This window comes from Neocloeon triangulifer, unplaced genomic scaffold (assembly GCF_031216515.1).
Source record: "Neocloeon triangulifer isolate White Clay Creek 2 clone unplaced genomic scaffold, ASM3121651v1 ptg000001l, whole genome shotgun sequence".
Lineage (NCBI taxonomy): Eukaryota > Metazoa > Arthropoda > Insecta > Ephemeroptera > Baetidae > Neocloeon > Neocloeon triangulifer.
The window spans coordinates 11,199,339-11,213,279 of record NW_026775544.1 but is presented as its reverse complement, the minus strand read 5'-3'; the positions used below and the strand labels follow the sequence as shown (position 1 = coordinate 11,213,279).

The 13,941-nt window shown below is 37.2% G+C and overlaps 4 protein-coding genes across 8 annotated transcripts in view; 1 reads left to right on the top strand and 3 right to left on the bottom strand.

Moving 5' to 3' along the window:
* Positions 1-212: 212 nt before the first annotated feature.
* On the bottom strand, positions 213-1,285 carry LOC132195918 (trehalose-phosphate phosphatase-like). The gene is made up of 2 exons (XM_059618217.1): positions 737-1,285; positions 213-682 (listed from the first exon to the last, which is right to left on the bottom strand). Exons 1-2 carry the CDS (start codon positions 1,138-1,140, stop codon positions 310-312), a joined length of 777 nt encoding a protein of 258 aa, XP_059474200.1. The 5' UTR covers positions 1,141-1,285; the 3' UTR covers positions 213-309.
* A 93-nt stretch (positions 1,286-1,378) lies between these two features.
* LOC132195827 (PR domain zinc finger protein 10-like) lies at positions 1,379-8,684 on the bottom strand. 4 transcript variants are annotated; one of them, XM_059618073.1, is made up of 20 exons: positions 8,586-8,684; positions 8,225-8,322; positions 8,003-8,118; positions 7,579-7,827; positions 7,296-7,518; positions 7,133-7,243; positions 6,911-7,075; positions 6,661-6,852; positions 6,444-6,610; positions 6,277-6,380; positions 6,160-6,219; positions 5,816-6,107; positions 5,514-5,747; positions 4,917-5,041; positions 4,132-4,294; positions 3,887-4,075; positions 3,566-3,826; positions 3,343-3,511; positions 3,201-3,286; positions 1,379-3,098 (listed from the first exon to the last, which is right to left on the bottom strand). In XM_059618073.1, exons 3-20 carry the CDS (start codon positions 8,081-8,083, stop codon positions 2,865-2,867), a joined length of 3,105 nt encoding a protein of 1,034 aa, XP_059474056.1. In that variant the 5' UTR covers positions 8,084-8,118; positions 8,225-8,322; positions 8,586-8,684; the 3' UTR covers positions 1,379-2,864. The 4 variants fall into 4 exon arrangements, with proteins under 4 accessions (XP_059474056.1, XP_059474048.1, XP_059474074.1 ...); XM_059618065.1 differs by lacking the exon at positions 4,917-5,041 and adding an exon at positions 4,517-4,641; XM_059618091.1 differs by lacking the exon at positions 4,917-5,041 and adding an exon at positions 4,517-4,641 and having other exon boundaries at positions 3,343-3,508.
* A 508-nt stretch (positions 8,685-9,192) lies between these two features.
* Positions 9,193-12,879, top strand: LOC132195896 (galectin-9C-like). 2 transcript variants are annotated; one of them, XM_059618188.1, is made up of 7 exons: positions 9,193-9,307; positions 9,614-9,931; positions 10,861-10,949; positions 11,009-11,252; positions 11,327-11,518; positions 11,688-11,776; positions 11,835-12,872. In XM_059618188.1, exons 2-7 carry the CDS (start codon positions 9,827-9,829, stop codon positions 12,157-12,159), a joined length of 1,044 nt encoding a protein of 347 aa, XP_059474171.1. In that variant the 5' UTR covers positions 9,193-9,307; positions 9,614-9,826; the 3' UTR covers positions 12,160-12,872. The 2 variants fall into 2 exon arrangements, with proteins under 2 accessions (XP_059474171.1, XP_059474179.1); XM_059618196.1 differs by lacking the exon at positions 9,614-9,931 and having other exon boundaries at positions 9,208-9,307; positions 11,835-12,879.
* LOC132195909 (uncharacterized) overlaps positions 12,562-13,941 on the bottom strand; it is a 40,666-nt gene continuing 39,286 nt past the window's right edge. The window contains exon 6 of the mRNA XM_059618208.1: positions 12,562-13,869. Within this exon, the coding sequence (XP_059474191.1) occupies positions 13,766-13,869 (104 nt within the window). The 3' untranslated portion in view covers positions 12,562-13,765. The remainder of the gene's footprint in view (positions 13,870-13,941) is intronic.

Genomic DNA, 13,941 nt, shown 5'->3' with positions numbered 1-13,941 from the left:
AGAAAATTTGTGATTAATCATGAGGAATTTTTTTTAAGCAAAAGCAAATTTTGCAATTTGTTCAGTCGGTTAATAAAAAACTTTTAAGACTGTTTATTGTAACTACTATTATGCCTGCTCTAGGTAGGTTATAATAAAAGATTTTAATATATTTAGATTTTAAAATGCAAATTCGAGTGGAATGTTAATTTTGATTTTTAAATTAACAAGACTTTTAAAATGGTCCCCTTTATCAGTTGAAATAAGTGATATATAAATTGTATTAAAAGATCAAAGCCAAAAGTACTATAATAAGATATCACATTAACATCACTGTGCTTCTAACTGATCGGCCACTGCCTCTAAAACATTGAGCAGTGACTCTGTGCTGGGAACCCGCACTTGAGCCGCTGTTTCCACATCTCCAGACGTAGTTACTCTTATAGTAAAACCACTGCCTTGAAGGCTCTTGAAGGCATCTTCGTCAGTCGTATCATCTCCTGCGTAGATGACTGAGCATTCTTGAGGCCAGTTGGAACCAAACTCCTGTTCTAAAATTTTCAAACATGCGGCACCCTTGTGCCATTGCACAATTGGCCTGGCTTCAACTGCGCAATGAGCCAGTCCAACTTTAAGCCCCGAATTCTGGATGATCGATCTAGCCTCCATAGCAAAGTAATCGTGGAGCTCTGATGGTACCTCCCTAAAAATTATTACAACATAAACCAAATTCAGGTTGAAAGTTTAGACAGCACACCTGTAGTGAAAAGTGAGCTGCCCTCCTTTGTCCTCAATCCACGCACCGTCTCGGCAGAGCGTCTGCAATTCTTGAATGAGTGTTTTGATTGTTTCTGCGGATCCTTTGGGCAAAGGATGATCGTAGGTGCTGCCGTCTCGATGCATAATGTGCAGACCGTGGCCGCCTGCATATGCTAGTCCATCAATGCCTACCATTTGCCGGACATTGGTCAACGAGCGGCCAGAAATAATGGCAACTAGCGCTCGGGCAGACAGTTTCCGTAGCACCGCCACCGTGGCCTCCGGCAGGACTGCCAAGTCGGGGTGCGGCGCAATGGGTGCAAGGGTGCCATCATAGTCCAGCAGGATGGCTACCTGCTTCCGACCGGCTACAGCCTGCACAGCAGCATGCGCTGGGTTCATTTTTAAAGTAAATTATTAAACAGAGCAGTTGTTTGTAAAAAGGCAAGGGCAGCCAAGGTCGGGCCAGTGCGCAAGCGGCCACAAATAATGATGTCACGCACCCGGAGCATGATAGTCAGTAGATAAGTAATTTGCAACAGAAAGGTTTCATGAATGGCGGAATTCAAATTCAATTTAAATGAAAATAAATTTCAAAAAATTATTAAAATGGTTTCAAATGATTGAAAGTATTGTCAACTTCATCTAGTCTGGACACACAATTAGCCAAGATTTTATTATGTTTTTCGTTAATTCGTTAAACGATTAAATCTAACACAGACCATCCAAAATACTGAAGTGAGAGATGCGCTGCAGACCAAAACTTGCGGTGGGCCCGACAACTGATTCCGCCAAATTATACATTCTATCATGGAACGCAATCCACTCCAATTTTGGGTCCTTTTCCAGCACCAAGCGCATTCTCACTTACAAAGCAACAATGGGCTGGCCTAACAATGTGCTAGGAACAACGGTCAGACCAGACAAGGGGAAACTTTGGGGAGCCACCAACATTGGGGCAAACAACGAGGCACAAGCCCCCGAAGGGAGTGGACATTTGAGCGGTTATTATCCGCCAACAACTATCACAAATTGGCTTGTAGGGCCTTGAACTGGGGCCCGCAACTGACAACAACATTTTCCAATCGGTTTAAAACTGGATTTTAAAGATTTATAAATGCAGAGCTGTTAAAAGATTATAAAGAGACCAAAATTAGCCTAAGATTTTATGCTAACATATATTGCACATCATAGGTCACATCTTTTCATGTGTATGTTTTAGTAAGGTATTCTCACTCGAATTACTCTCAATGCCTCATAAAACACTTGTGCAAAATTGATGTTCTAATTTCTCTGGAAAAATAAATTTATGTAAAGGCAATTTGAATTTGAGCTTTCATTAGTGAGAAGGCCTTTCAAAATTATTTTGCAAATTGCAGACAAGACAAGTATAATTATATTAACATAACCTTAAAAGGCAAAACTTGTTTTCTAAATTGTTGAATTGTTTCAGAATATGGAAATAATAAATATAGTTATTGTAGATACGAGATCTAATCAACACAAACTTTAAAATGCTTTCAAGAAGTACAAGTTTGGTTTTGCTGCACAAAGGTATTAAATTTCACAGATTAAGGCTCCTCTGTGTGTGTGTGTGGGGGGGGGGGGGGGAACATTAATTGTGCAACTTTGTTGTAATGAAATGAAATGCTAAAAGACACCCAATATTTTAGCTAGGGGGTCAGTCTAGCAAAAGGTGCTCAATAGTTGCAGAAAATGACATTAAATTTACAAAATATAGTCACAAATGAGCCCTGGTATATTTATGTCTCTTCCAGCAATATGGACCCTTCCCTACTAATAACCAAATAATTAAAAAAAAACAACAAAATTGTCAAGAACATAAAATTTTCGTTCAAATTCCACAGGTCAATGCTGTTGTCAATTCAGGGTCCCGGGACATGGTCTCCATTTTAAAGCTTTCTGATCAACAAAAAACGGCATAATGCTGATCCAAACAACCGATTCCAAAATTACCTACGTTTTCAATCGTAGGCATAACTACCATCACGGTAGCAACAACCTGGCCTCTTCGGAATCATACCGAATCTTATTGCCAGACAAAAGCCCCATCAGTGGGAATTAGGGGCACCAAATTTACGCTCAGAAAGGACGGAGCAGGACGGTCAGCGCGCTGGGTAAGCGGTCCACTCTCGACCACTTTCGCCGCCTCCAAGCTGCAGCAGTTGCCTTAGCTGCGATGTTTCAATTTGGGCAGTTGTTACAGCCACCAGACGCTCTTCGTCGGCCACTCCGTTTGCCACCACTACATTTCCTGCATGGTACACCTTGACGTACTCATCAGACAAACTCAGGTCTGACGAGAGGAGAGCTTGAGACAGCATGTCCGTGCCAGCAGCCTTGGGGCAAAAACAGAACAAAAGTTTTAGTCTAGTTATCTCACTGAATTTTTTTTGTAACGAACTGATTAATTTAAACATTTAAAATAAATTTATAATCACCTTCAAAGGCTGTTTCAATACAGAAGCGTCAATGTAGATTCTGCCCTCTGGCATTGTCTCATCCTCAATGCCAACTTGATACTCAACTAATAATAATAAAGAAAAACTGTTAAAAATTGTATATAGCAATCAAAATTCTTACTTCGAGCATTTGTTGGGAGTAGATTCACGGCTGAGATAAGGTTTCCTGAATCCTCTTGAATTTGTATCACATCAAGGCTCTCACCACTCATTAAGAACTTGCTGGTTGGTTTAGGATCTGAATCCGACGAACTCTCCGAGCTAGCTGTGTTGCTTAGTGGCATATTCTGCTGGAAATTTGGCCAAATTTTGAAATTGTACAATACTTTTTCCTCCCCACTCACTGCATGTTCTTTTGATACAACAAGATCTGTGTGTTTCTTGCGCTGATGTTGCAGCAATTTGGCCTTTGAAGCATATTGCTTATGGCACCATGTGCAGCCATGCGGAAGAGTTGTCACACTGCCGACGGTTTGTGAGTAGGTTGGGTTGGGCACACCAGGAATTTCAGGCACTCCACCCTTGCGGCGGTTGCTCATTGGCAGTTCGGATCCCGGATGATTTTTCAATATGTGCGCCTTGCGCTTTGAACTGCTCTTGTAAACCTAAAAAAATTGAACAAATTCTAACTTACAAATCTTTCAACCATGCAAAACGGATAGTACCTTTTCACAATACTGGCAAAAATAGTCTCTCGTCGTTTTCAATATAGGCAAGTTCAGTTCCGGGACCGAATCTGGGCTGATGCTTGGGTGTCGCTTAGCAAGATGGTTTACTAACATTCCCCTTCTTTTGAATCCCAGCATGCATTGATGGCACTTGTACAAGAATCGTTGATAATCGGTTGGCGAAACCTAAATAACTTGTGGCTGTAGAAAAATACGTAAGCTATCTAAAATGCTTAGATTACCTTAGGGATAAACTTCCGGCTGATTGATTGTCGATTAGGTTTTTGCTGTTGTTTAGCCTCCCTCTCAGAAGAATGCATGCGCTTCATGTGCTCTTTCAACTTGTCCTTTCTTTTAAATTGCTTGCCGCAATTAGCGCATAAAAATTCCCGGTGGTCTGAATGTCTTTAAACGGTAAACAGTAAAACATTAATATTGGCACAGCTTGAAATTACCAAAATGTGCGTATTAAATAAATTTCAAAACAGCTCAAATACAATTTGATTTACTATAATTTAAACACATATACATATTAAGTCATGCAGAGGCTTTGATTTTTTAAAACTAACGGTAAGAGGCCCAATGATTTGATTTTGAAATAATGTATGGTGGATTATTGAAAATTACCTGAGCATGTGCATTCGCAACTTGTCGAGGGTATGGAACAACTTTCCACAAGAGGAGCACGTGTGCTTTCGCTCACTGTGAAATGTTCGTATGTGCTTGCGCACCATACTGTAGCCATAAAATGCCTAGCAGGACAACAAAAATTGAACTTGGGACGTACAAACTAAGAAATTAACGTGCAACTCCGAATTTGAGCTTTTCTGGCAATTTTGGTAAGATTAACATTGACAATTTTAATATATGGTGTGATAATTGGAATTGTGGATGCACAAAAGTAGCCAGAAAACTCACATTCCGGTAGTGTCACAAATAAAAAAAGAGCACTAGAGGACAATGATCAACCATGCTAAGCCATAAGAGACATTCAAGAATCAGGACATGTATCAGCAAGATTCCTAACCTGAGCATGTGTAGTTTGAGTTTATCTGGTCTGGGAAACACTTTGTCGCAGAGACAACAAGGAAATCGTTTCTCACTGTGGAAGGCGCGGATGTGCTTCCGTATTTGATTGTACTCGTCAAACGTCTGTCCACACCCAATCCCAATAGTAATAAGTAGTGAAATGAACAAAATATTGTTTCAACAACTCAAATTGGTTCATTGGAAAATGGGTGTGTTTATAGTGTTAAATCCATTATTTTAAGAAATGGCAATTCAGATTTAGATGTTTGTGAATTTGCAGCGAATATTGCATACTGCAATAAATGGATAATTAAAATGTTTTAATTGTGGAATTAAGTTAGAATGTGGAGCTTGTTCAAACTCCAAATCGAGCTTCTTTTATGTTTAATGTGTTTTGATTTTAAGTGTGCATGTCTCCAAAGAATTATTTTGGCCAAAAATTTCAGTGTTAATTTATCTATTTAGTCCTTGAGTATCTCTTTGATTAATTACATTTTTTTTTCTTAATTAATCATCGTAGGTTAACATGGTCTCACCGAACTCTTATTTAGTTTATTTAGCTTTCTTCAAACTGTGATTTATAGAATTATTTTACCTTTGAGCAATGAGGGCATGTGTACATGCCATTTGAGCAGTGCGTGTGCACATGTTCTTTCAAGGCAATAACCTGCTCAAACACTGCCCTGCAAATAGGGCACTCAAACATTTTCTTCTCCTCTGTGTGAACCTTGACATGACAAGCCAAGGCAGAATTGTTGAGGAACCTTTTGAAACAGACCTCACACTGCAGAGGTTTTGTTTCCTCCGCACCATGAACAAGCATGTGTTTCTAAAATTAAAAGATTTGTTATAAGAATTTTAACACATTCCCTACATTTTTAAGGGTGTTAATTTTACCTGCAAACGATCATCGGTGGCAAATGATTTATAGCATAACTCGCACTTGTGCGGCTTCTCGGGATTGACCGTCCTTCGACGTAAAACGTTCTTTCCATGCGCTGCTATGTGTTCGACAAGTTCTCTTTTGGTTCCATACTGCTGACAGCACTGAGGACATTTTTGCTTTTCCACTTCGGCTGCTTCTTGCTCTTCCACATTTTCAGCAGCATGGGCCAGTGTGTGCAGATTTAACATCGAAGCAGTCTCAAATGATAGCTGACAGTAACTGCATGTCCACAAATTGTCTTTGCTATAAATCATCAATTTAATATCTAAATATAAAATTAATAATAATGACAAACCTTTGGTTTTTCTGCTTAAGCACAGAACGCTCGGACTTTTCTCTTAAAATTTTCTTACTACTTAAAAATATAACACAATAAGTTAAACTAATTTATTTTGGAAAATTTAGAATATACTTTTTATCGGGTGAATGAAGAAGCAAGTGCCTTTTCAAACTGTAACTCCTTGGAAAATTTCGAGAGCAAGTATTGCACCTAAATTCTGTAGTTTCTTCTCCGGACTGTAAATAAAAAATAAACTAATATATTAACTACGAAGAATATTGATTGAAATAAATACTTACAGAATTATCATCAGATTTGCACTTTTTGATAGGCAAATGCGATAGAACCTTTCTTTTCACAGCAGCGCCTTTCTCTTGGTGGTGGATCATATGTTCCTTCAAGCGTTCCGACGAGGTAAATAGTTTGTCACAGTGGTAGCACGCATTTTCAGCATTATCTTCAACAACTATACGAAGAGTTATAAAACTAACAATTAAATCCTAGGCCAAAATTTACCATTTGTAGGGTGAAGAACAGAGAGCTGTCGGGCGGACGCGTATTGCTCACTGTATCCAACAAGTAACTCTTGCTTAGGTTGGATAACTTGGGTGGTGATAAAACAGAGGGTGTCCTTAATTTGCACAACTACAACATTCATTTCTTCGTAGATCTTGGCAGGGCGAACAAACCTCATCCAATTTGATAAATCTAAAAAATTTATACATTTTTAAATAAAAAAATTTCTTATTCTTTTTTTTTTACTCACTTTCATTTGAGGTGTCAAAGTAGGCAAACAACCCATTTTCCAATTCCACGCTCAACTCCAAGCCCTGGTACATAACATTTGCATCATCTCTTTGAACTAATGCTCCTTCCAACGGACCAAACTGTGTCTTCTTTGGGATGCTCTTGCGGGCGAAGATGCCAAAGCCTGTAGAGAATAAAAGATTTCCCTACTGTATCACTTTGAAAGTATTTTTGCTCTTACCTGGGGCCTTGCTTAATTTACCAATAGACAGAAATGAATTTGGGAGGCTGGCCCATGCCCTTGAAGGGACTGGCTTATCACTTATGACTTTGTGTTCCTCCTTCTCCGACCCTAAAGAAGCAAAATTATTTTTCATCTCGCCTAAATATTACCAGTAAATTACATTCTTGTTGTTTATCTACTTCCTCTGCCATTTCTTTGATCAGCTCTTCCTCCATGATAAGTTCCAAGCTTTTTTCCTTGTCGTCCACGTTTCGATCAGAGCGGTTTCGGAGGGCACTGAGAAGTTGCTCTAGAGCTATACCTCCGTTAGCCAAGTAAGACTGAGCTGCACTGGCAATCAACCTTTGCACATCTTGCAATTCTTCGTCGCCTGACGAATCAACCTAAAAAAATAATCATAATAATTTTTATCTGCATTGATTGATTCAATGTGGATATTTTACCTTGGCATCCATAACAATCTTTTTTTCATCCAGAAATACCATCGCTTGTTGTTCGTCAACAGAACCAGTGGACGAAGAGACACATATGTCTGATGTTTGAGGATAAAACTGCATTGTCTTGGGATAGACTGGCGAGTAGCACGCCACTGAACTCATATTCGGGTCCAGGGGGCTTACTTCGTGATCAAAGTCTCCAGTTGGCTGCTCCGGAAAAGAAGTAAACTGTTCGCCGCCTTCCACAAACTCAACCTGTTAGTTTATTAGAATAAAAATTAATTTATAATAATGCAAACAACATAGGAGATTTGGATCTGAAATTGCACCCTATGTTCATTTAGCTTCAATTTAAGGAAGGTAAAGAGTCAAGAATCAAATAAATGCGTTCCATGATCTCTATAAACACGTAAAAACAAAATATTTTTACTTGTTCCAGGTGGGATGATGAGGCAGTTGTCCAGTCCTCAACTTTGGATTCGTCAGGAGGTTCCTCAGGAGTGCCCTCCATTTTCACTAATGCGTCTTATGTGACAAGCAACCTCTCTGTTAGATGACACAAAGGTTTGGTTTAATTTTTCTGCTCGAAGGGGCCAAATATTTTGTTTGTGCAAAAAATGGTGGTCACAAAAAATGTGTTGGCAACACTTACGGAGAAAGACACAAAGGTTTGAGGTGTTATTGATGTCCTCTTGATTTGTTTACCGACATCGAGTCTCACTGTGTTTCTCTCGTAGTCCGCTTTGCTGTCTGTGACGAAAAAATACGAAAAACACTGATGTTAGTAGAACATTTTAAACATTCAATAATTATCAAACTGCAAAATAAATCACAGCTGGTTTGTAAACGATCGATTGCTGTCGATAAATTTAATATAATTTGTCTTCAGTTTAAAACACGAAGTCATTGTGTTAAAAACTTTGCGCGTCAAAAAATCGTGAGAGTATAAAAAATATCAAAACTGAAAAATTGTTTTTCGAAAAAATATTAAAATAATCACGAAAATTTCTTACCGATAGATCGATCGGAACTTTGTGCAGGTTTTTTTTCTCTCTCGCGAAACTCTTCTCGCACTTCAACGCAGATTGCGAGATTTAAGCGACTGCAGCGACATCTCGTCGCAACCGATATTGCGCTCATGCGCCGCGCAAACCACGCAACAAAAAAGGGCGGGAGAGAAACGAGGCCTCCCTCACCACTGCAGGATGCACACACACATTAATTTAATAAAATTTCGTCTTTTCGGAACGTATCTGACCGGCGGAATGAAAAACACGTGAATGCTGAATTCAGTGAAAAAGGATGAAAAATGCCACGACAATTACATGTTTGAGCTCGAGTTTCCTAAATAATAATAAGTTAAGTAAAATAATTCAAAACAAAATAAGTTCTTGTAATAATTTTATTATAATTCATCATAATTATATTATAAATAATTTTAAAACTGTTAATAACTGCAAGACTAAAATTAAACCAGAATAATTATTTTTACAAGATTTAAAACAACCAAAAATGCCACAAAATGTGTTGGATAATATAATGTAAGTTAAATGCGGCAAACGCATGCGCTTATCATATTGCGGCAAAGAGACGGCAATTTTCTTATTTTGTTTTTTTCAGCCACCTCACCAAAACTACAGTGTTTAACACCGGCATCGTCAGTTTGGTTATGTGGTCAGTTTCCTTCAACGCAAAAGTTGACGTCCAATGAAAAATGCGAAAAAATGGAAAAAATGTAAGTTTGCTACAATATCAAATGCAATTTGATTCTATTTTTTTTTTAAATGAAGTATATTTATTTGACTTTAATTTATTGACTTTAAATTTTTATCATTTTTATTTTAAAGTGCATAATAAATGCCCAGTTAAAATACGTCTCATCATTTTTAACGCATTTAAAAACTGTAAATTATGGTCGTAAAGAATACAATTCTATATTTATCGATTATTTTTCTACTGAAACAAACGTTTTTCTTTTTAAACTATTACATAACAAACAAATTTCCTCCGGTTTATTTTATTTACGTTTCCGTTTGACTAGGTTTTTATAACACAGCGCTTGTCGGCTTGTCCATAATCCAGTTGCACTCTGGCTCTCACTCTGAACTCCACGCTGAAAGGCTGAATTACGTCACGTAAAAATGTTAATCTGGCCGCCGCGTGAGTATAGCGCATAGTCGGCCTGTGAAAACAAACCAGTCCAGTCGGTGCGTTGACGAGAGCACCACGCACACCTCACAAAGTGCAAACGAGGATGAGCCAACAGGGCGAATCTAACGACGAGGAGCAGGAATTCAAGGAAAATGATTACTGGGTTCATGTTTCGCCTTATCCGTCGGAAGGTCAAATTATTTCGCCGGTAAGATTATATTGCCAAAAGCCGAAATACACAACATCTTATTTGAAAGTACGGGTCGTTTATTATTATTATTATAATTTTCTTTTTCCATCGACAACCCTTGCCTTTTTGTGCAACATTGATTCGCGTGTCATTTCTTTTATCCACGAGAATATTATTTTGATGAATTACGCCTAATGGTGATTTATATGTATTTAAATATATTAAAATTTATTCTTGTATGAAATTTTCATCTCATATCTTTCAAGCATCTCTCTTGTTAAAATTTTTATTTTTAAATAAATTTATTATTATATATAACATTTTTTTAAATATTAAAATTGAATTGCCCGGGAAAGTCAGAAACGTGCGAATAGTGATTAAAATTGTATTACATTGTGGTTTCGCAGCCCATTATGTAAATATTGATTACAAACTGAAAAACAAATAAATATAAAGAAAATAACAGTAATAAACAGCAATAAAGATATTGTGGTATCGTATTTCGTGCAGTGAAGAAATAAAATGGAAAGAAGTGGAGGAAGCATATATATGGAATAAAAAATAACGGGCTTATTGAACGCACGTTTAACGAAACGAAAACCGCCTGATCAAGGCACGTGACTTCACCAAAGCTTAACATTATTGACGTTTCTAAACTGGAAGCGGCGGCTGAGCTGCAATATAACACTTTTTGCTGTAAACGGAATACTAAATAAAGATTCCTGTCAGTGAGTTGCGCGGGTTTCAGTTTTAAGATAAATACAAAGAGATAATTGACGGCTGTTAGCCGTTTACATCCGTTATCACTGATAACAAAAAAAAAACTATTAGGGTCTTGCTTCAGCAAGTTCCGTAAAGCGGTGTTAATAATAATAAAATGAAGCAATTTCAAAAGTTATTATTTTAAATGAAATATTGAATTTTTTGATAAAATATTTCTTTTTTAGGCGGTTCCCTACACCAGTGCGCTGCATGCACCTCTGGCCAGTGGACACATGATCGTACTGGACGGAGAAGTCAAACCAGGTGCTCAAAGGTATAAGAAATATTATTAAAGAGTAAAATGTCCCTACAAAAGCTGCTATTGATATTCAGATTTAATGTTGACTTGATTTGTGGGTTGTCAGTGAAAAGCGACGTTGCCTTGCACGTAAATCCGCGGTTCGATGAAATGCGATTGGTGCGCAATACGCGGCACAATGAACGCTGGGGCGAAGAAGAATCTGTGGTGCCTTTCAAGTTGCCCCTAAAAAGAGGGGAGCCCTTTTACATGTACATTTTTGTAGCCGAATCAAAGTTTCTTATTGCTATTGACGGTCGTCATATGTGCTCATATCAGGTAAATTTATTCTACTCTACAAGAAAAATACAAAAAAAAAAATATAACTAATGTTTGTAAAATATTTTTTTCAGTTTCGAATGCCTCTGATTCGAATTAGTGGGATACACGTTGAAGGGGACATAAAACTGTTTCAACTGGAGCATCGCCGGAATTTGACTGAATACCCGATGCCTTCTTGTGCAATAGCAGCAGCATCTTTGCCCATTCCTACAAGATCGTGTCCTGCTAATCTAAGTACATTTTGCAGCCACATAGTAGGACCGGTAAGTCAGCTTTTTTTCAAATTTGATATAATTATATGAACTTACAGTTAGAGATTCTTTTTATGCTCTTTATAAATCAGGATTATATTAAATTTTCGTAATTTACGCCACAGATTGTAAATTTATACGTTGAATAATTTATACCATACTTTGATAACTGTTTGAATAGGGCACTCCATTTTTGGGGGACATCCCTGAGGGCCTTGCAATAGGACATCAGGTGGAGGTCAAGGGAAAAGTAAAAGTACTGCCACACTCGTAAGCTTTTTTCCAGAGTCAACTTCTACGTATTTAAAAATATTAATTTTTTCAAAAGCTTTGCTGTGAATCTGCAGAGAGGAAAGACGGTGTGGCCACAACCTCCAATAATTTTGCACATAAATCCAAGATTTAAGGAGGGACATATCATAGTACGAAATGCATTGCTCAAAGGTTGCTGGGGCAACGAAGAAAGAAGTGGAGGGTGTCCCTTGAAGCCAGGTCAGCCCTTTCATTTGGTGATACGCTGCGAGTCGAAGCAATTTAATATTGCAATCAATGGAATTGCTTTTGCGACTTTTAAATACAGGCACCCGATAGAAGATGTAGACACAATTTTAGTGGAAGGTGATGTCAAAGTATCAGACATTTACATTCGGTGATTAAACGCAGTGCTCTAAGTTAGTGTTTTAATTTTTCTGCAAAGAAAGAACTGGTCCAGCCATATGTTGATTAATTTTATGTCAACAAGAAAATTGTCCAATATTCTTCATTAATAGGCAACAAAGTTAAAACTAAGGACTTAAATTTCTCAAGAGAAAACAAAAATGTGTCCCTTTACTAATTAAAGCAATTAAAGGTGATTTAAATTGATATAACAGTTGTTTCTGTCTCTCTCAATGCTGTATAATTTTTAAAAACTGAGGAACCATTTATAATAATGAGACCTTATTTTGCTGGATGCGGCTGACTTCTATAGTAGAACAAAAAATCAATCAACAAATTATAGTGAAAATTTTCTTCAAAACTTGAATTTAACATTTTAATTAATAGTTTTTATGATTTCCTATTGCAGGTAATTTTCAGTTCCAATTCATTTCATTTTAAATTAATTATCATTTGAGAAACTGAATAAAATTAGTTTTGACTCAAATTTGTGTGAAAAAGGCCTGAACATCTTAATTAATTTTTTTTGCTCTCATAGTTTTTAAAATCCACTTAAGTTGAAAAAATTACTTACCCTAAATATCTTTTTTATATAAAGAAAAAATATAACACACCTCTTTTGCTTTCAATATAGGCAATATAGTTTAAAAATTTATACTTAACAGTTGGAGAGACTTTCTTACATTTATCATGTATTTTTATGACGGCTGGAAAAGTCTACAATGGTAAATTTCTAAACACAATTTATTGCCAATAACAAAACGATCAATTTTAATGGTAACAAGCACGGTAAGATTTATTCTCATTTTTTTTAGAGCTGTTTAATTTTACTAGACAGAGTGAGTTAATTGTACACGGAGGAATCTAATGAGACGGTTTTGAGACTTGCTCTCTTTTACAAACAACTTTTTCTTTTTATACAAATACAGAGTCAATTCATCTTCAATTAAAATTTATATATTAAAAATAACAAAACTGCGCAATCCTGACAATGACATTCATCTCTAATGAAGCTGCAAAATTTTAAAAATATTAAATAATGCAAATAAAATCACATTTTATAAAAAGGTCCACAAAATTTGCGTTCTCACACTTTCACTTTTGAGTGAGAAATTTTGCTTCAAAACAAAGCAGAAAATCTATTTAACCTTCAGATATATTACTGAATCTTCTCTCAATTTTAGGTGAAGGTGGGTTGCTGGTGGGTTGGATATTCAAAATAATAAATACACTGATACTAAATAATTGTAGGAAAAAGAACAAAATCCAAAGAATGGAATTCTATAAGTTTCTGCTTTTTGGCACTGAATTCGTAAAAAAATCTTTGGTTTTATAAGCAATTTTACAACAACAACAAAAATTCACAATCAGAGCGCAAAGCCCGAGTTACACACTTGAGTGGGGAATAACAAGCCAGAGGGAAAACAACGGGCGAATGATTTTTTCAACATGCGTGCTTCGGTGTTTTTGGAAGGGTTGAAAAAAGTGATTGACGGCGCCGAGAGTTTGGAAAAAAACGAATCGCTCTCGCTGAAGAGTCAATTAGCCGCACTCGGATATTTTCTGCAATCGGCGAACCAAAAAGAGGGGGCTTGGGGCTGACTAGCTGCACACGACCAGCACCGCGGCCACCCACAGCACCAGGCTCGCCCGCCAAAACGGGCCGCTCACCACCAACGCTGACCCTGTCCGGTTTGGCGACGTCACTGCGGAAAAGCAAATTTATATTAATTCATCTTTCATCTATCCAATTAATATATAAATTTGTGTTCATTTAA